At 43.3% G+C, this 22846-nt stretch overlaps 1 protein-coding gene across 1 annotated transcript in view; it reads left to right on the forward strand.

Annotated features, from left to right (window-relative positions):
- The window catches only part of LOC110521828 (kinesin-associated protein 3), a 56985-nt gene that overhangs the window by 15778 nt on the left and 18361 nt on the right, over window positions 1-22846 (forward strand). The window contains exons 10-13 of the mRNA XM_036968942.1: window positions 4215-4314; window positions 17368-17561; window positions 21329-21437; window positions 21518-21630. Of these exons, the coding sequence (XP_036824837.1) occupies window positions 4215-4314; window positions 17368-17561; window positions 21329-21437; window positions 21518-21630 (516 nt within the window). The remainder of the gene's footprint in view (window positions 1-4214; window positions 4315-17367; window positions 17562-21328; window positions 21438-21517; window positions 21631-22846) is intronic.

The raw sequence follows: 22846 nt of genomic DNA on the forward strand, positions 1-22846 counted from the left end.
AACTTCCCACTTCCTGCCAATATCCAGCAACTTCCCACAGCCATTGAAGAGGAATGGGACAACATTCCACATGTCACAAACAACAGCCTTATCAACTCTTTGCGAAGGAGATGTGTCGCTCTGCATGAGGCAAATAGTGGTCACACCAGAAACTGACTGGTTTTCTGATCCACATATATATAAACACACACACACACACACACACACACAGTGGGGCAAAAAAAGTATTTAGTCAGCCACCAATTGTGCAAGTTCTCCCACTTAAAAAGATGAGAGAGGCCTGTAATTTTCATCATAGGTACACTTCAACTATGACGGACAAAATGAGAAAAGAAAATCCAGAAAATCACTGTAGGATTTTTTATGAATTTATTTGTAAATTATGGTGGAAAATAGGTATTTGGTCAGCCTACAAACAAGCAAGATTTCTGGCTCTCACAGACCTGTAACTTCTTCTTTAAGAGGCTCCTCTGTCCTCCACTCGTTACCTGTATTAATGGCACCTGTTTGAACTTGTTATCAGTATAAAAGACACCTGTCCAAAACCTCAAACAGTCACACTCCAAACTCCATTATGGCCAAGACCAAAGAGCTGTCAAAGGACACCAGAAACAAAATTGTAGACCTGCACCAGGCTGGGAAGACTGAATCTGCAATAGGTAAGCAGCTTGGTTTGAAGAAATCAACTGTGGGAGCAATTATTAGGAAATGGAAGACATACAAGACCACTGATAATCTTCCTCAATCTGGCTCTCCACACAAGATCTCACCCTGTGGGGTCAAAATGATCACAAGAACGGTGAGCAAAAATCCCAGAAGCACACGGGGGGGACCTAGTGAATGACCTGCAGAGAGCTGGGACCAAAGTAACACAGCCTACCATCAGCAAGGGCATTGAAGATGAAACATGGCTGGGTCTTTCAGCATGACAATGATCCCAAACACACCGCCCGGGCAACGAAGGAGTGGCTTCGTAAGAAGCATTTCAAGGTTCTGGAGTGGCCTAGCTAGTCTCCAGATCTCAACCCCATAGAAAATCTTTAGAGGGAGTTGAAAGTCCGTGTTGCCCAGCAACAGCACCAAAACATCACTGCTCTGGAGGAGATCTGCATGGAGGAATGGGCCAAAATACCAGCAACAGTGTGTGAAAACCTTGTGAAGACTTACAGAAAACGTTTGACCTCTGTCATTGCCAACAAAGGGTATATAACAAAGTATTGAGAAACTTTTGTTATTGACAATTCTTATTTTCCACCATAATTTGCAAATAAATTCATTAAAAATCCTAAAATGTGATTTTTGGGATTTATTTTCTTATTTTGTCTGTCATAGTTGAAGTGTACCTATGATGAAAATTACAGGCCTCTCTCATCTTTTTAAGTGGGAGTACTTGCACAATTGGTGGCTGACTAAATACTTTTTTCCCCCACTGTATATGTTTTTTATTATTCTTATCTGTGACCCGCAGATGCAGATCTGTATTCCGTCATGTGAAATCCATAGATTATTAGGGCCTAATGAATTTATTTCAATTGACTGATTTCTGTGTATGAACTATAACTCAGTCCAATTTTTTGAAATTGTTGCATGTTGCGTTTTATATTTTTGTTCAGTGTACCTAGTCCCCCCATTGTAGGGGACCAACAGTATTGGGACAAGTTTACTTATGTGCATTAAAGTAGTCAAATGTTTGGTATTTTATCCAATATTCCTTGCACACAATGATTACATTGGCGGCAGGGTAGTCTAGTGGTTAGAGCTTTGGACTAGTAACCGAAAGGTTGCAAGTTCTAATCCCTGAGCTGACAAGGTACAAATCTGACAGGCAGTTAACCCACTGTTCCTAGGCCCTCATTGAAAATAAGAATTTGTTCTTAACTGACTTGACTTTTACCTTAAATAAAGGTAAAATAAATAAAAAATAAATAACATCAAGCTTGTTGGATGCATTTGTTGCTTGTTTTGGTTGTGTTTCAGATTATTTTGTGCCCAATAGAAATGAATGGTAAAAATGCATTGTGTCATTTTGGAGTCATTTTTATTGTAAATATCATACCCCCTCCCCAAAATGCTAACCTCCCCTGTTGTAATGGTGAGAGGTTAGCATGTCTTGGCGTGATATTTGTGCATCTCACATTATTATTATTATTATTATTATTATTATTATTATTAACGATTAATTCAGGACTATCCATAGTCATGGTAGCATCCACATTAATGTAGAAGTGTTTAGAAACATATTACATTCTTATTTACAATAAAAGTGACTACATTATTTACCATTCATTTCTATTGTGCACCAAATAATCAAACGCAACCAAAACAAACAGGAAATGCTTCCAGAAAGTTTGTAGTCACAAACTTGATGTGATCATTGCGTGCCAAGAATATAGGACCAAATAAAGTTTGGACTGCTTTAATACACATATAGTGCATTCGGAAAGTATTCAGACCCCTTCCCTTTTTCCACATTTTGTTACGTTACAGCCTTATTCTAAAATGGATACAATTACATTTTTCCCTCATCAATTTATCCACAATACCCGATAATGTACATTTTTGCAAATGTATAAAAAATTAAAAAACAGAAATAAGAACCTGTGAATTATCATGCTGAAACATGAGGTGATGGCGGCGGATGAATGGCACGACAATGGGCCTCAGGATCTTGTCACGGTATCTCTGTGCATTCAAACTGCAATCGATAAAATGCAATTCTGTTTGTTGTCCGTAACTTATGCCTGCCCATACCCTGTTTTTGCTACGTCATTATGGGGTATTGTGTGCAGATTGATTGAGGGGGAAAAACGATTTAATCAATTTTAGAATAAGGCTGTAACATAACAAAATGTGGAAAAAGTCAAGGGATCTTGATACTTTCTGAATGCACTGTAAGTGTATTAGTCCCAATTGTACAAAGAGTGCTGTTTTTTCATATGGATGAAAATACCTTCAATGTAAAGCTGACAGTCTGCACTTTAACCTCAGTCATTGAATCATTTCAAATCTACAGTGCCGGAGTACAGAGGAAAAAACAACAAATGTATCGCTGTCCCAATACTTTTGAAGCTCACTGTACATACAAAGTCTCAGGTCCTCTGATTTACTGTAGATTGAGAATGTATAATAATTATATTATTTTGTGGTACTTGTTAAAGATTTGTACTAGTGTACATTTAGTTAGTTACTTTTGATGCCTTCTAGTACAGTTGTAGGACTTCAGTGATCGTTGCTTTTACTTCCCTGTCTTACTGCAGTCCCACCTGGATCCAATCTCAGCCAGTTTGTGTGCCTTTTTATTAAAGCCAGACTGAGATAGGAACAGTTTTTTTTCTTTGTTTCCTTTTAGTGTATATTTGACTCTGATAAAATAACCCTTCGGGGTTCTTGCCCATTGTCTACATGAGTCCAGCAGAACAGAAGAGTAGTGCTCTCATCATGTTATTCACAGTGTATCACTTTATCTCAGGGGAAGGTTTTAGTTGCAGGCTGATTAGCTACAAAAAGATAATTGGTTAGCGATTTGTCATCCATTCTACTTATTCACACGTTTGTATTCAGCACCAGATAACAGTTGTAAGATGGCTTTAGAACTGTAATTGATTACTGTGCAGACAAAATTTGTGTTGGTGTCAGTGGATTTCCTTTTGAACACAGTAGCAGTGTAATTGACACACACACCCACACCTCCAGTCCCAGTGTGCAGGCCATATGGTTTGCTACTCTTCGTGGTGCCTTATAGACTGGTCCTTGATGCGTCTGCTCAACACTTGCACCTACCTGTCAACACTGTTTTCTCTGTACATTAAGGACAACATTCTTACCAAATTATAAAATAAGTTGAATTCGTTTGAAGTAATTAATTGAATGAAGTTAAAATGAAATTGACCCCCAACACAGGTGAAGTCTGTGTTGTTGAAGTTGGTGCCGATAGAGATGACAGCTTTGCTTCTAGTCCTTAGGAAACTGTGCATAAGCATTTTGATACACATGGTTAGCAGATGTTATTGCGAGTGTATGTGACCAATAAAATGTGATTTGATTTGTCTGATGTCAAAGAAAGTATCATTGTGGTCTCTCTGTTGCAGGAACGGGTATTGTGAGATTGGTTGTTGAAGTAGTGTGTGTATCGGTGCACATTTATATTGGGTTGTGCTAAATGACTTGTTGACAATGTCTCCCTCACTGTCTCCTCTCTGTTCTCTGGTGTTCAGGCAGAGACATATGCTGTGGAGAAACTGGCCAGGCTGCTGCCCTGTAAGCATGAAGACCTACTGAATACTACGCTGCGCCTGCATGCCAGTCCACCCTTAAGCTAAACATAGCCGAATACATTCCCTAACGTATGCATTTGGACAGTGATGCATTTTTTTTAAATTGATTTGCCTCTACTCCAGCATTTTTTACTTGAGATCAGATGTTTCCTATGAGGTGACGGTACAGAATGTTTTCTTATTTGAAGGTATTTCCATACATATCTGATTTACCGTTTATAAATGAAAGCTCTTTAAAGCCTACATCTAGTCCCGCATTTGAAAATGTCATAAGTATTTGGACAAATTTAACTTAATAGTGTAGGTCACATATTCTAGCACGCAATGACTAAATCAAGCGTGACTCTACAAACATGTTGGATTCATTTGCAGTTTGTTTTGGTGGTGAATGGTGACTGGAGTAATTTTCTTTCTAAGTGAGTATATAAGATGTCTCTGTACACATCTAAACCAATCCTAGTAATGCAGGGAGATTAGCATTTTTGGGGGGTGTATGTTCTTTGTCCCTCTAACTTTCTCATTCACCATTCATTGCTGATTATCCAGAATTAAGGTAGCATCCACATTCATGTAATGAATGTTCAAACATTTTCTATTCTTACTTGCAATAAAAGTGACACAAAAAAATTTCATTTTGGAGTCACTGTCTAAATTAGGGTTGCAAAGAGAGGGTATGTTACTCCCCAACCCGAGCACTCCGTTCTGCTACCTCTGGTCTCTTGGCCCTCCCACCCATATGGGAGGGCAGCTCCCACTTGGCCCAGTCGATGTTCTTCTCTGTCCTGGCACCACAAATGTTGGAACAAGCTTCCCCCTGAAGCTAGTCCTTGTTGAGTGACAACCTATGTAATTTCCTAGGTCATTGTTATCTATGCGCTGTTGAAAATGGTTTACCGAAGACAACTCTCATCTGGCTGTACCTGCTGAATGGGGCTTACAATATATTTTATTTTGATTGTTAATTTTCACCTACAGAAATAGTTTTGCTTTAAACAGGGTCTGTGGTCATTTTTAGATATACAGGGTAAAGTTGATTTATCATTTTATAACGAGGAGAAGCAATCACTTTTGCGAAGGCGCACAAAATAAGCTCACTCCGTAAAAACGTAATAACCATTTGATTTTTAGATGTGGGTGAAATCTTTTCTTGTGCTATACACTGAACATCTGCTCTTTCCATGACCTTGGCTTAGACTGACCAGGTGAATGCTATGATTCCTTATTGATGTCACTTGTTCAATCTACTTCAATCATTGTATATGAAGGGGAGGAGACAGGCTAAAGAAGGATTTTTAAGCCTTAAGACAATTGAGACATGGATTGTGTGAGTGTGCCATTCAGAAGGTGAATGGGCAAGACAAAACATTGAAGTGCCTTTGAACGGGGTATGGTAGTAGGTGCCATCCGTACCAGTTTGTGTTAAGAACTGCAACGCTTCTGGGTTTTTCACACTCAACAATTCCCTGTGTGTATCAAGAATGGTCCACCACCCAAAGGACATCCAGGCATCTTGACACAACTGTTGGACGCTTTGGGGTCAACATGGGCCAGTGGTTAGCGGTGGTGCACGCTCGCTCTGAGACCTTGAAGTAGTTGTTCCCCTTGCTCTGCAAGGGCCTCTGCTTTTGTGGCGCGATGGGTAATGATGCTTCGAGGGTGGCTGTTGTCGATGTGTGCAGAGGGTTCCTGGTTTGAGCCCAGGTAGGGGCAAGGAGAGGGACGGAAGCAATACTGTTACACCAGCATCCCTGTGGAAAGCTTTAGACACCTTGTAAAGTCCATGTCTGACGAATTGAGGTTGTTCTGAGGGCCAAAGGGGGGTGCAACTCAATATTAGGAAGGTGTTCTTAATGTTTTGTACGCTCATTCATTGACTGTTATTACTAGCTCAAACACTTAATCTGCAAAAATGACAAGTTAGTGGGTGATGGTGATTTCAGAACACAGGCTACTATCTAGGCACCTAAGCTGAGCAATAAGGAAGACTAGATTTTAATTTAGAATTATTATTATTTTTCACCTTTATTTAACCAGATGAGCTAGTTGAGAAGAAGTTCTCATTTACAACTGCGACCTGGCCAAGATAAAGCAAAGCAGTTTGACACAAACAACAACAGAGTTACACATGGAATAAACAAGCATACAGTCAACACAATAGAAAAAAAAAAGATATATATACCGTGTGTGCAAATGGCGGGAGGAGGTAAGACAATTAATAGGCCATAGTAGCAAAGAATTACAGTTTAGCAAATTAACACTGGAGTGATAGATGTGTAAGTAGAAATACTGGTGTGCAAAAGAGCAGAAAAGTACATTTAAAAAAAATATGGGGATGAGGTCGGTAGATTGGGTGGGCTATTTACAGATGGGCTATGTACAGCTGCAGCGATTGGTTAGCTGCTCAGATAGTTGATGTTTAAAGTTAGTGAGGGAAATATAAGTCTCCAGCTTCAGCGATTTTTGCAATTCTTTCCAGTCATTGGCAACAGAGAACTGGAAGGAAAGGCGGCCAAAGGAGGTGTTGGCTTTGGGGACGACCAGTGAGATATACCTGCTGGAGTGCGTGCGGTGGGTGTTGTTATTGTGACCAGTGATTGAAAGCATTGGGATAAGGCGGAGCTTTACCTTGCATAGACTTTTATAGATGACCTGGAGCCAGTTGGTCTGGCGACGAATATGTAGCGAGGGCCAGCCGACTAGAGTATACAGGTTGCGGTGGTGGGTCATATAAGGGGCTTTGGTGACAAAACGGATGGCACTGTGATAGACTGCATCCAGTTTGCTGAGTAGTGTATTAAAAGCTATTTTGTAAATGACATCGCCAAAGTCGAGGACCGGTAGGATAGTCAGTTTTACGAGGGTATGTTTGGCGGTGTGAGTGAAGGAGGCTTTGTTGCGAAATAGGAAGCAGATTCTAGATTTAATTTTGGATTGGAGATATTTAATATGAGTCTGGAAGGAGAGTTTACAGTCTAGCCAGACTGAAAAGCATGCATTTGGTTTTACTAGCGTTTAAGAGCAGTTGGAGGCCACGGAAGGAGTGTTGTATGGCATTGAAGCCCGTTTGGAGGTTAGTTAACAGTGTCCAAAGAAGGGCCAGATGTATACAGAATGGTGTTTGCTTAGAGGTGGATCAGGGAATCACCCGCAGCAAGAGCGACAACGTTGACATATACAGAGAAAAGAGTCGGCCCGAGAATTGAACCCTGTGGTACCCCCATAGAGACTGCCAGAGGTCCGGACAACAGGCCCTCCAATTTGACACACTGAACTCTGTCAGAGAAGTAGTTGGTAAACCAGGCGAGGCAGTCATTTGAGAAACCAAAGCTGTTGAGTCTGCCGATAAGGATACGGCAGACTCTATTGACAGAGTCGAAAGCCTTGGCCAGGTCGATGAAGACGGCTGCAAAGTACTGTCTTTTATCGATGGTGTTTATGATATCGTTTAGTACCTTGAGCGTGGCTGAGGCACCCGTGACCAGCTCGTAAACCGGATTACACAGCGGAGAAGGTACGGTGGGATTCCAAATTGTCAGTGATCTGTTTATTAACTTGGCTTTCGAAGACTTTAGAAAGGCAGGGCAGGATGGATATAGGTCTATAACAGTTTGGGTCTGGAGTGTCACCCCCTTTGAAGAGGGGGATGAATGCGGCAGCTTTCCAATCTTTAGGGATCTTGGACGATACGAGAGGTTGAACAGACTTTGTAATAGGGGTTGCAACAATAGCGGCAGATCATTTTAGAAAGAGTGGGTCCGGATTGTCTAGCCCAGCTAATTTGTACGGGTCCACGTTTTGCAGCTCTTTCAGAACATCTGCTATCTGGATTTGGGTGAAGGAGAAGCTGGGGAGGCTTGGGCAAGTGGTTGCAGGGGGTGCGGAGCTGTTAGCCGGGGTTGGGTTAGAGGTCGACCGATTAATCGGAATGGCCGATTAATTAGGTCCGATTTCAAGTTTTCATAACAATCGGAAATCAATATTTTTGGACACCGATTTGGCCGATTTAAAAAATATATATATATTATTTTTTACACCTTTTATTTAACTAGGCAAGTCAGTTAAGAACACATTCTTATTTTCAATGATGGCCTAGGAACGGTGGGTTAACTGCCTCGTTCAGGGGCAGACGACAGATTTTTTACCTTGTCAGCTCGGAGGATTCAATCTTGCAACCTTACAGTTAACTAGTCCAACGCTCTAACCACCTGATTACATATTGTACTCCACGAGGAGCCTGCCTGTTACGCGAATGCAATAGAAGCCAAGGCAAGTTGCTAGCTAGCATTAAACTTATCTTATAAAAAACAATCAATCAAGCAATCATAATCACTAGTTAACTACACATGGTTGATGATATGACTAGTTTATCTAGCTTGTCCTGCGTTGCATATAATCGATGCGGTGCGTATCGTTGCTCCAATGTGTACCTAACCATAAACATCCAATGCCTTTCTTAAAATCAATACACGGAAGTATATATTTTTAAACCTGCATATTTAGCTAAAAGAAATCCAGGTTAGCAGGCAATATTAAGCAGGTGAAATTGTGTCACTTCTCTTGCGTTCATTGCACGCAGAGTCAGTGTATATGCAACAGTTTGGGCCGCCTAATTTGCCAGAATTTTACGTAATTATGACATAACATTGAAGGTTGTGTAATGTAACAGGAATATTTAGACTTATGGATGCCACCTGTTAGATAAAATACGGAACGGTTCCGTATTTCACTGAAAGAATAAACGTCTTGTTTTCGAGATGATAGTTTCCTGATTCGACCATATTAATGACCTAAGGCTCGTATTTCTGTGGATTATTATGTTATAATTAAGTATATGCTTGGATAAAGCAGTCTGACTGAGCGATGGTAGGCAGCAGCAGCCTCGTAAGCATTCATTTAAACAGCACTTTCCTGCGTTTTGCCAGAATCTCTTCGCTGTGCTTCAAGCCTATCAACTCCCGAGATTTGGCTGGTGTAACCGATGTGAAATGGCTAGCTAGTTAGCAGGGTGCGTGCTAATAGCGTTTCAAACATCACTCGCTCTGAGACTTGGAGTAGTTATTCCCCTTGCTCTGCATGGGCAACACTGCTTCGAGGGTGGCTGTTGTCGTTGTGTTCCTGGTTCGAGCCCAGGTAGGAGCGAGTAGAGGGATGGAAGCTATACTGTTACACTGGCAATACTAAAGAGCCTATAAGAACATCCAATAGTCAAAGGTTAATGAAATACAAATGGTATAGAGAGAAATAGTCCTATAATTCCTATAATAACTACAATCTAAAACTTCTTACCTGGGAATATTGAAGTCTTATGTTAAAAGGAACCACCAGCTTTCATATGTTCTGAGCAAGGAACTTAAACGTTAGCTTTCTTACATGGCACATATTGCACTTTTACTTTCTTCTCCAACACTTTGTTTTTTGCATTATTTAAACCAAATTGAACATGTTTCATTATTTACTTGAGGCTAAATTGATTTTATTGATGTATTATATTAAGTTAAAATAAGTGTTCATTCAGTATTGTTGTAATTTGTTTTTGGTCCTCCAATAAATCGGTTTCTGCGTTGAAAAATCATAATCGGCCGACCTCTATTTGGGGTAGCCAGGAGGAAAGCATGGCCAGCTGTAGAGAAATGCTTATTGAAATTCTCGATTATCGTGGATTTATCAGTGGTGACAGTGTTACCTAGCCTCAGTGCAGTGGGCAGCTGGGAGGAGGTGCTCTTGTTCTCCATGGACTTTACTGTCCCAAAACTTTTTGGAGCTAGGAGCTACAGGATGCAAATTTATTTTTGAAAACGCTAGCCTTTGCTTTCCTGACAGACTGCGTGTATTGGTTCCTGATTTCCCTGAAAAGTTGCATATCGCGGGGACTGTCCGATTTTAGTGCAGTCCGCCACAGGATGTTTTTCTGCTGGTCGAGGGCTGTCAGGTCTGGAGTGAACCAAGGGCTATATCTGTTCTTAGTTCTACATTTTTTTGAAAGGCGCAAGCTTATTTAAGATGGTGAGGAAATTACTTTTCAAGAACGACCAGGCATTCTCGACTGACGGGATGAGGTCAATATCCTTCCAGGATACCCGGGCCAGGTCGATTAGAAAGGCCTGCTCGCAGAAGTGTTTTAGGGAGCGTTTGACAGTGAAGAGGGGTGGTCATTTGACCGCGGACCAATAGCGGATGCAGGCAGTGATCGCTGAGAACCTGATTGAAAAAAGCAGAGGTGTATTTGGAGGGTAAGTTGGTCAGGGTGATATCTATGAGGGTGCTCATGTTTAATTTGTGTGAGATTGAGGGCATATAGCTTAGATTGTAGGACTGCCAGGGTGTTAAGCATATCCCAGTTTAGGTCACCTTGCAGAACGAACTCGGAAGATAGATGGGGTGCAATCATTTCACATATGGTGTCCAGAGCACACCTGGGAGCTGAGGGGGGTCTATAACAGGCGGCAACAGAGAGAGACTTATTTCTGGGGAGATTCGTTTTTAAAATTAGAAGCTCAAACTGTTTGGTCATAGACCTGGAAAGTATGACAGAACTTTGCAGGCTATCTCTGCAGTAGATTGCAACTCCTCCCCCTTTGGCAGTTCTATCTTGACGGAAAATGTTGTAGTTGGGGATGGAAATCGCAGAATTTTTGGTGGCCCTTCCTTAGCCAGGATTCAGACACGGCAAGGACATCAGGGTTGGCGGAGTGTGCTAAAGCAGTGAGTAAAACAAACTTAGGGAGGAGGCTTCTGATGTTAACATGCATGAAACCAAGGCTTTTTCAGTTACAGAAGTCAACAAATGAGAGTGCCTGGGGTCACGCAGGGCCTGGGTTAACCTCCACATCACCTGAGGAACAGAGGAGGAGTAGGATGAGGGTACGGCTAAAGGCTATCAAAACTGGTCGCCTAGTGCGTTGGGGACATAGAATAAAAGGAGCAGATTTCTGGGCGTGGTAGAATAGATTCAGGGCATAATGTACAGACGGGTATGGTATGGTGCGGGTACAGTGGCGGTAAACCCAGGCACCGAGTGATGATAAGAGGTTGCATCTCTGGACGGGCTAGTTATGCTGGGTGAGTATTATACCCTGATGAAGACAGCTTGGCTGTCGAAACGTTGGATATTACATTTTTGCATCTGAGCTCCTAGAGTGTGCAGCTCTCCTTTATTTTCATGCTGGGTGAGGTCATCACGTGTGGGAGGTGGGACAAAGGAGGTATCTGAGGCATGTTGAGTGTTACTTGGGGCTCCGCAGTAAACTAAGACAATAATAACTATCCCAAACAACAGTGTGCAAGGCATATTTACATTTGAGAGAGCCATAAAGCAATCACAGGTGTTGATTGGGAGAGCTAGCTAAGGCAACAATGGGTAAGACAACAACAGCTAATCAGCTAAGACAACAACAGGTAAAATGGTGATGAATGGGCAGAGGGTCGGGTTAACTACATACAGGGCCTGAGTTGCGGCTGACAGATATACAAAAAATAAACAAAATGGAGTACCGTGATTAATGAACAGTCCAGCAGGCATCAGCTATGTAGCCAAGTGATCATAGGGTCCAGTGAACAGGGAAGCCACGGGTAGTCGTTACTATGCTAGCACACTGGAGACACGGCGTTTACAGTTAGCAGGCCGGGGTAAGTAGAAGCGTCTGCTCTGACGTCCGGCGAAGGCCGGTGGAGGGCGTTAAGTTGGTGGACCAGTCGTTGTGGTACGGCGGGGCGCCGTGTCGACGAAGGGTCCAGACCAGATGGACGAAAGAGGTAGTTGTAGTAATTTTGTTTGGAAAAATGAATGTGTTTATGCAACAAATGTTAGTTTATCGCATCAAGCCGAATCGCATCAATTCATTCTCTAATCAAACCGAATCGCACCGAATTGTTTCAAACTAAACCGTATCTTCCTGTATCGTATCGGAGCCTGTGTATCTAGATACATATAGAATCGACTTGAAAGGGAAAGGTGCACCTTACTATACAGTGCATTCGGAAAGTATTCAGAGCCCTTGACTTGTCCAACATTTTGTTACCTTAACCTTATTCTAAAATTGATTAAATAGTTTTTTCCCCTCATCAATCTACACACAATACCCCATAATTACAAAGCAAAAAAGGTTTTTAGAAATGTTTGCAAATAAAAAAACTGAATGTAACATTTACATAAGTGAGCCATGAAGTGCTTTGAAAGGCTGGTCATGGCTCACATCAACACCATCATGCCGAAAACCCTAGACCCACTCGAATTCGCATACCGCCCCAACCGAGCCACAGATGACGCAATCTCAATCACACGCCACACTGCTCTTTCCCACTTGGACAAAAGGAACACCTATGTGAGAATTCTGTTCATTGACTACAGCTCAGCGTTCAACACCATAGTACCCACAAAGGACCCTGGTACTAAACACCTCCCCCTACAACTGGATCCTGGACATCCTGACGGTTCGCCCCCGGGTGGTAAGGGTAGGCAACAACACATCTGCCACGCTGATCCTCAACACTGGGGCCCCTCAGGGGTGCATGCTTAGTCCCCTCTTGTACTCCCTGTTCACTCACTACTTTTTGATTTTTACATTTTTTAGTTTATTTAGTGAATATTTTTTTAACTCTATCTCTTGAACTGGATTGTTGGTTAAGGACCTGTAAGTATTCATTTCACGATATTTGGCGCATGTGACAAATTTGATTTGATTCAGACCCTTTACTCAGTACTTTGTTGAAGCACCTTTGGCAGCGATTACAGCCTCGAGCCTTCTTAGGTATGACGCTACAAGCTTGGCACACCTGTATTTGGGGAGTTTCTCCCATTCCTCTCTGCAGATCCTCTCAAGCTCTGTCAAGTTGGGTGGGGTGCGTTGCTGCATAGCTATTTTTAAGGTCTCCAGAGACATTCGATCGGGTTTAAGTCCGGGCTCTGGCTGGGCCACTCAAGGACATTCAGGGACTTGTCCCGAAGAAACTCCTGCGTTGTCTTGGCTGTGTGCTTAGGGTCATTGTTCTGTTGGAAAGTGAACTTTCGCCCCAGTCCTGAGCGCTCTGGAGCAGGTTTTCATCAAGGATATCGCTGTACTTTGCTCCGTTTGTCTTTGCCTCGATCCTGACTAGTCTCCCAGTCCCTGCCGCTGAAAAATATCCCCACAGCGTGATGCTGCTCACACCATGCTTCACCTTAGGGATGGTGCCAGGTTTCTTCCAGATGTGATGCTTGGCAATCAATCTTGGTTTCATCAGACCAGAGAAATCTTATTTCTCATGATCTGAGAGTCTTTAGGTGCCTTTTGGCAAACTCCAAGTGGGATGTCATGTGCCTTTTACTGAGGGGCTTCTGTCTCGCTACCATAAAGGCCTGATTGGTGGAGTGGTGCAGAGATGGTTGTGCTTCTGGAAGGTTCTCCCATCTCTACAGAGGAACTCTAGAGCTCTATCAGAGTGACCATTGGGTTCTTGGTCACCTACCATTGCGCAGTTTGGCTGGGCGGCCAACTCTAGGAAGAGTCTTGGTGGTTCCTAACTTCTTCCATTTAAGAAGGATGGTGGCCACTGTGTTCTTGGGGACCTTCGATGCAGCAGAACGTTTTTGGTACCCTTCCCCAGATCTGTGCCTTTACACAATCCTGTCTTGGAGCTCTACAGACAATTCCTTCAACCTCATGGCTCGGATTTTGCTCTGACATGCACTGTCAACTGTGGGACCTTATATAGACAGGTGTGTGCCTTTCCAAATCATGTCCAATCAATTGAATTTACCACAGGTGGACTCCAATCAAGTTGAAGAAACATCAATGGATGATCAATGGAAACAGGATGCACCTGAGCTCGATTTCGTGTCTCATAGCAAATGGTCTGAATATTGGTAAATAATTTATTACTGTTTTCTATTTTTAACAAATTTGCTAAAATAAACTTTCCGCTTTGTCATTAGATTGCTGAGAATATATATATTTTTAAACCAATTGTAGAGTAAGGCTGTAATGTAAAGAAATCTGGAAAAAGTCCAGGTGTCTGAATACTTTCCCGAAGACACTGTATATTAATACACTTTTTAAGTTAATCAAGTATAAATTACCATATTACCTGTTGATTACCAAAATTACTGAAAGTTCCTGTAAAGTTTTGGTAGTTTTGCAACCCTTGTCCGTATACGTACTTAGGGGAGTGTACATATCATTGACTACAGCTCAGCGTTCAACACAATAGTGTCCTCAAAGCTCATCAATAAGCTAAGGTCCCTGGGACTAAACACCTCCCTCTGCAACTGGATCCTGGATGGGCCGCTCCCAGGTGGTAAGGGTAGGTAACAACACATCCGCCACGCTGATCCTCAACACAGGGGCCCCTCAGGGGTGCGTTCTCAGCCCCCTCCTGTACTCCCTGTTCACTCATGACTGCATGGCCAGGCACGACTATAACACCATCATTAAATTTTCCAATGACAACAGTTGTAGGCCTGATCACCGACAACGACGAGACACCCTATAGGAAGGAGGTCAGAGACCTGGCTGTGTGGTGCCTGGACAACAACCTCTCCCACAACGCGATCAAGACAAAGAAGATGATTGTGGACTACAGGAAAAAGAGGACCGAGCATGCCCCCATTCTCATCGACAGGGCTGCAGTGGAGCAGGTTGAGAGCTTCTAGTTCCTTGGTGTCCACATCACCAGCAAACTAACGTGGTCCAAGCACACCAAGACAGTCGTGAAGAGGGCACGATAAAACCTATTCCCCCTCAGGAGATTGAAAAGATTTGGCATGGGTCCTCAGATCCTCAAAAGGTTCTACAGCTGCACCATCGAGAGCATCCTGACTAGTTGCATCACTGCCTGGTATGGCAACTGCTCGGCCTCCGACCACAAGGCGCTACAGAGAATAGTGCAAACGGCCCAGTACGTCACTGGGGCCAAGCTACCTGCCATCCAGGACCTATATACCAGGCGGTGTCAGAGGAAGGCTCTAAAAATTGTCAATGACTCCAGCCACCCTGGTCATATTCTGTTCTCTCTGCTACCACATGGCAAGCAGTACCGGAGCGCCAAGTCTAGGTCCAAGAGGCTTCTAGCCCCCAGCCATAAGACTCCTGAACATCTAGCCAAATGGCTATCGAGACTATTTGTATTGCTCCCCCCTCCACACCACTGCCACTCTCTGTTGTCATCTATGCATAGTTACTTTAACAACTCTACCTACATGTACATACTACTTCAACCCCGAATATTGACTCTGTACCGGCACCCCCTTTTATATATTGTTATTTTTTACTGCTGCTCTTTAATTATTTGTTACTTTTATCTCTTGTTCTTATCTGAAAATGCACTGTTGGTTAGGGGCTCGTAAGTAAGCATTTGGCTGTAAGGTCTACCTGTTGTATTGTAATACCTGTTGTATTCGGCGCATGTGACTAATAAAATTTGTTATCATTTAGAGCGTGTTCCGGTGTGTTCGCTTGTATGATTCGCTCTCTCCAATTTCTCTTAAACGTTGGGCTACTGTTTCACAGTATGTGTTAGGGGTGTAAAGGACATGCAAACTTTGCAAGGTGGAATTGAGGTACAGTAAAGGTGTTATGCTTAACCATCTGAAAGGGATGCACCATGAGACCCAAACTATTGCTGGCAGCAGTGCAGCTGCATAGTGAGTTCACTGGTTGTAAAAAAAAATATTTCTCTCACGGATCACCCCCCCCCCCCCCCCCCCCCCCCAAAAAAAATGGCAGTTTAAACTTAAGAATCTTTTCCCATTTGTCACATCCCTAGTATGTGTGTGGGTGTTCAGTATGTGTGTCAGTGTGGTTTTCAAGATGCGCAGAATTGAAGTCCTCTTAATCTTCCTATTGGCTCTGTCCTGTTTTCTGTGTAGAAGTACTGTCCAGAGATTTCCCTCTTATCTCCAGAGAGTACCACGTTTAACTCACAATTTACTCCAGAATCATTCCATTTGGACAATTTCACAATGGACCTTTTCTTAGAAGCCATTTGATGTGCGTTATGGGTTTTCTCTTTGAAGACTGAACCAGTACTCTTATTTACTCAGTAAATTGCACTAACAGAATAGTATACTGTCCACAGAACTGCCCCAGGCGCCACTAATGCATGGTGGTATGATTTTATGAAGGTTGGGTGGTTTTAAATCAGAGCAGGGTGTAATTGGAGTTTAGCTCTTTCACGAACTGCCCCTGAACACTCAAGTTAATTGTTAACGGCTCTCCGCTCTTTTTTTTCTGTGGGGTTCTAGTGGTGTTTAGAACATTTAATGGGGTCTCTCTCCTTCCCCATAAAGGATCCTCCATGTTCCTACCGGTGTAGTGAGGGACTTTTCCAGGTCAGGCGGGGGGGAGAGGGAGAGAGCTCATGTGAGGCAACAAGTGTGTGAGCGTATGTGTTAAGGTATAGGTTGAGGGCTCCACTAATGAGAAGCACGTGTGGGCCAATCACAGCACTGCAAGGGCCTGAGCAGTGTACCTTTTAACTTATTAAAGTCAGTAAAATTGATGCTTCCTCCTGTTTTCCCAATTAAACCTCCAAGACGTTTCTTTTCTCTTGTTTCCAGGGGTTCGGTGAGCACATCTGGTACCAGTAGGCTGCTACTGTATGTGATAAGGCTGCTTGCCCTGCATGGTCACTGACCACTGGTTAGGTTGGGACTAGTTCGAACTGGACTGGGTCGGTCTGGTCTGTCAGATCTGTGGTCCTTCATCACCCTAGTTCTTACCCAGTGTGGTCGGTCACTGCAGTCACTCTCCCTCTAGAAACTAGTGTTCATGAAACAAGGTCCTAGGCCCTCAGACACCTAACCCCATGATGTTGGTGAGCTGCATCTGGAGCGTCCTGCAGTCGCCCTGCAGTGGTTTGGGTCAAACTCATAAACACTCAGAGAGCTGCCTGACAGATTAGCACTGAATCATAGTCAGAGCCATGTTCTTTAGACTGCTGTAAAATAACCTCTTATAAACCTGCAATAAGAAAATGTGTGCATTGTCTTTAAATGACTAGATTTACTCCTAAACCATATCCTCCTAGAGAGGTGGTTAACTATGTTATTTAAGCTGTATTGTAATGGACGTACTGTATGTTGTGCACTAGCCTCGTCCAAGACTTTTGGACATTTGAATCTCCATGAAGCAGAAAGTAAGTACAGCTCCTCATTCATTCATCCATCCATTTATCCCTCTCTGTGCTTCTCTTCTCTCTGTTTATGTTTCAGCTGACGAGAGCCAGAGACAGCTGTGTATGTGCATTCTGTACCACATCAGTGTGGACGACAGATTCAAGTCCATGTTTGCCTACACGGACTGCATACCACAGGTAAGACTGGGTAGTGTATACTCTAGGGTCGGGGGCTGGGGCCATAGACCAGACAGCATTAGCATCGAGGCTAACAGCCTTGGAATTATGCATGAGAAAAAGGGGTGTTGCGAGGGAAGGATGGATGGAAATAGGGAGGGATGGAGAGGGTGGGAGAAATGGAGAGAGCGGAAGGAATAGAGAGCGGCAGGAATGGGTGGAGTGGTAGGAATGGAGAGAGAGAGAGGAATTGAGATGGGGGGGGGGCATGCTACATTTGCACCCAAATCGCCAAAGGACGGCTGCTCAGCCTTCACTCTCATTGATGACAGGTCCACGGTTTTTTACATTTCTTTCCACTTATTGGAGCGCTGGAGAAAGCCTTGCATCCTTCATCTAACCAGCCCTCAGTGAAAAAGGACTTTATCTCCATCTTTTCTATAGTATAGGCCTTTTTGGTGTACATAGAATGCACTAATAGGGAATATCTAGATTTTAAGTGTACATGATGTTAGTGATGTCGGGATGAAACTGAGATGTCATATTGATTGAGTTAAGTCTGATTGCATCTGTCTTTCATCATTGGTAGATTAGTTAAATGCTTATTTTGTTTGTCTTGTGAGATTGGGTGTAAATGGGGGCCAGATGCTCATAAACAGGGTTGTTTGTTTAGTGGGTCATGTCGCCAGTAGATCTGCCCTGCGGGGTCAGAAGGGATGTTGGGTAACAGCATGACTGGAAAGTGGCCTTTGACCCCAGGCCCTCTCTCTCGTTCTCTTGCTCCCTTCTCTGTCTCTAGGGATGGTCCTTTTGCTAGCGCTGGGCAGTTTACAGTATTTTACTATATATGGGTATTGATGTACGGTTTGGATTTGTACTTTTACCTTCTATAATGGTATATCAGTGTTTGTTTTGTTAAATATGATACCCAACTTTGACACGTGTAATGTAAACACATTTTTTTGTTTACTCCGTTTTCTACTTGTTGTTTTTCTCCCTCCTGTTGCATGCCACTTCCCACACCAAGCCCTGCCCCCCTGTCATCCAAGAGAGCAGTTGCTTGACCAGAGTCAATGAGCACTTTCTTGCTGTTCGCTCTGCAGTCTGCATGGTCAGATAGATGCAACAAGATATTGGTGACATGCTGCTTTCCCCAAGCATTATATAATGACACTATTAGTTTGCGTATCTTACTGTCTGCTAGTTTGTCTTTTCTTAGCAAAGTTGTGACTAAAATAAATATTGTTAGCCGCTAATGCTACCTGCTAGTTAGATGGCTAGCTAGCTTGCTAAATGTACTAATAATCAGAGCAAACGTAACCGTGGTACCAGTGCTGGTGTGGGCCTAGGTAAGCATGTTTATGCAACGGTATATTCTGAATCAGAGGAATAGGCGAAGCATGAATGTGTTAGCACAGAGTTTCTAAATGCAGAGGCGCATCATTGCGAGAACGCGTGCGAAATAGACAAAGTAGATCAGACCGGGGTTTGCGGTTTGGAAAGTCAATGAGAGAAGTGACATTCTTCCTTAGTTGTTCATTAAAAAAAAACATCTGAACCTAGATTCGAGCAAAGTCTTATGTAGTTGAACATGTTATTACTCTAGCCTCGTGAATGTGACAAACTGACACGTTTTCATTTTTGTTCAAAACAAATATCTAAGAAAAGCCTTTGATTTGACGGTCTGCACATGCGCAGTTTGCCGCGAGGCGAATGTTAGACCCAATGACGTATTTTTGTGCATGAGCTTAGCTAGCCAACGTCACCATGACATCGCCTACTAGTGTGATCGGGGATTTCTATTGGAGAAGCCGTTTCTGCCTATCTTCATACTGTACTGTCTTTAATGTTTGCTAGCTACATGAGGTAAGAATACATGTCACTTCTAATTAAGGGTCACCTAGAAGCACTGAACAGCACTTTTGGTTCCTACCCAATAATTATTTCCTGGCTTATTCATTTGCTGTCATGTCAAACATCAATATATTCAAGGTGCTGCCCACTATATTCCATCTATAGAATTTTGCCCATATCATGCAGCTCTGCAGGTCACTGTGTGGAAATGATAACAAAAGTGCAGGAAATGCAGAAATGTATGAAAATACTGATAATCATTTTTTGTTTGAAGTTGGATTGAACACTACAACAATTAGAATGGAGAAAGCCCCTTCAAAATCACTTATGATGTATGTGTTGCCACCCTAGGGTCATGCACTACTCAAAGCACATTTAGAACTTTTATAATTCAGAAACATAAAATACCTTCAAATACTGTCATACCGTCAAATGTGGAAAATATGATGATTAATTTGGACATATCGCCCATCCTACCTGGAGCCAATCTCCTCTCTATCCTCCCTCCCTATTTCCCACTGGACACGCTTCCTCATCAGGCTACCTCTGCTCTGTCCCTGCCCTTTGGCCAGCTCAACCTTTTCCTCTCTGCCCCTGCCCTTTGGCCAGCTCAACCTTTTCCTCTCTGCCCCTGCCCTTTGGCCAGCTCAACCTTTTCCTCTTTTCCTCTTTGCCTCCCCTACTCCTTTACTTTCTGCCCTTCACCTCTCTACCTCTCCCCCTGGGCCTGGGGCAAGACCTGACCCAATCCTTTCCACTTCTGGTGGGGTCAGTTCCGGGCTGGGAGGGAGAGGCCGGACATGGGGTTATGAGGGAGAGGAAGGGGCGAAGGGCTGTGCAGGGTTAGGGGAGAAGGGAAGGAAGGAGTGGAGGCTGGAGGGGAGTGATGGAGGTTCTGCTGTGCTGTGTAGTGTGGCGCTAAGCCTCCTCTGGCTATGCTGTGGTAAATAAGCAGAGGCAGGTGCCAGACAGTCTAGACGGGCTGATTTGGGGTCCAGGGCCCCTGGTATGTGATACCTGATGCGAGGTGTGTGTGTGTGTGTGTGTGTGTGTGTGTGTGTGTGTGTGTGTGTGTGTGTGTGTGTGTGTGTGTTAGTAGGATTGCACACTACTGACTCCTCACAGGGAGCGGACCTGTAGTGCCCCTGCTTAAAGCCTTTCCTGTTTAATGTTAAATCAGAGCAGGAGTGCTGGGAGACTGGGCAGGGAAAGAGGGGGAGCAGAGGACAAGGGCTAGGAGCAACTCCTTTGTGGACCTGCACCTCTCTCTGTAGTTGACTTCCAGGGTGTTAACTGGTGGCCTAGCCCCCTCTTCTGCTCCACTCATCACATCTCCCCCTCACCGCCCCCTCCACACATGTACAAATACACACACATCCACCATCATCATCACTAAGGACCTGAAGCTTACTGTCTTTTGACGTAATTGAAGGAGACTGTAGGATGCTCTATATAAATCAGAGGCCTTTGGATTGTGGAGGAATGGACAAATTGCAAGCAGGCATGGAATGTCCTCTTTCCATCTCCCTATGTCCACCTCTCTCCTCCATCTGTTTGCAAGCCCTCTCAGTAGTCCCCTGCAGGGTCTTGGCACAGACCTGATTAGACAGAAATGACTGTACCTATACCCTCTACTTATCTGCTCACTTCAGAAAAGGCCTTTCTGTTTCCGTACTCTGTGGTTAACCCAGTGTTTGTCACCATGGCGACCCACTAAATGACTGTATGGACGATATGTAGACCAGTGTCATCAACATGGTGATGTCATTCAGCCAATGATATCACCAAGCATGCATCCATCCTCAAATAGAGAGAAAGGTTTGGGAACAGAGACACCCATAACACACTGACTGACTTCTGGCCAGCTATAATGATTGATGATGAATTGGTATTGATGAGTTGATTGATTTATGTATTATTTGATTGCTTGACAGTTGATGAAGATGCTGTTTGATTGTGGTGAGAGCCCCATGGACCCTGAGCTCATCTCCTTCTGCATCAACCTGGCTGCCAACAAGAGGAATGCACAGGTCATCTGTGAAGGTAAAACAAACACACACACCACACATATATACACACACACACACACGCACACACTTCTAATCCTGTTTTTACGTCCCTAGGTAATGGTCTGAAGATGCTGATGAAGAGGGGTCTGAAGCTAAAGGATGTTCTGACCATGAAGATGATCAGGAACGTGTCTCAACACGACGGACCCACCAAGAACCTCTTCATAGTGCGTACTAAACTAACTCACACTCAGTCTTTAACACTGATGAGCTTAATCATGCTCAGTATAGATATAGCCCAGGGATGGTCAACTGTCGCTCGGGGCCCTCCTTTTGTAGGCCTGCGGATCATAATATATATATTTTTGGAACTCAGTCGTGGTTCTTACTGTTGCGAGTTAGAATAGTAGAATACACAATGTGCCAATTTCAAAATGGGTTATTGCTTCAGCAGTTTCTCTTAAGTCACTGACAGACACTTAATTATCACTAAAATCTGCAAACATTTCTCCCCACCCCATTTAAAAATGAGTAGAATTGCATGAAAATGAGTTATAACATTGCAACATTTTCTCTACGTCCCATGGCAAAATGTGTAAAATAGCAGGAAATTAACTCCAAAACCTACATTTGTTCTCTCCGCTGTCAAGAGGAGGGCCACTAAAATGTCTTGCTCACAAGGTAGGGTGGAAAGGGGCTGGGGGGCAAAAGGCTAGGGCCGGCTCTGACTGCATGTGTGTGGGTATGGATATGCAGACCCATGAGCCACTGCTGCCGCCCGTGAGGAGTTCAGTTTTTTTTGTAGCTTCCATAACTGATATAGGTAGGTAGGGCTAGACAGGCTAACATGATCTGTGTTCTTATAATAGTATCACTGAATCCATGGACAGATGCATGTAATATGGTAATAGAGACTGTCAACAGACTGTGGGATGCAAGACTAACAAATAACTTTGTTCCGGTACGCAGATTTTTTTGTCACTGATCATTTGGATAAATCACGATTTCGCAAATCGCAATCTTTCAAATTTTGGAAGGGGAGGGGACATTTGGCCCTGCTTGGAACTTTCAGAGTTTCCCTCAGGGTGAAGACTTTGCGTTAGTCTCCTCCCAGAACTTAATTGAGCATCGGAAGCAATTACGCAAGATTTTAGTTCTGGGTTTTGTAGATTACTGACTCCATATCTATGCTTGTTCTTATACTAGTAGCTGAATCCATAGCTAGGCTCCATCTACCCCATACAGGGTCACCTGATATGGAAATGGGGTCGTGGAAGAATTTCAAAAATCCTGGCAAAAAAAAAAATCTTGGTCTCTCAATCATTGTGCAGTTGACCTTAACTTCTTGACGCTACCCATCCCTTAAGCAGGATCATTGTCATCAGCAACCGCTGAATAGCATAGCGGCACAGTCAAATAATATTACTAAAAATATTCATATTC

The sequence above is a fragment of the Oncorhynchus mykiss genome, chromosome 30 (genome assembly GCF_013265735.2).
Source record: "Oncorhynchus mykiss isolate Arlee chromosome 30, USDA_OmykA_1.1, whole genome shotgun sequence".
Lineage (NCBI taxonomy): Eukaryota > Metazoa > Chordata > Actinopteri > Salmoniformes > Salmonidae > Oncorhynchus > Oncorhynchus mykiss.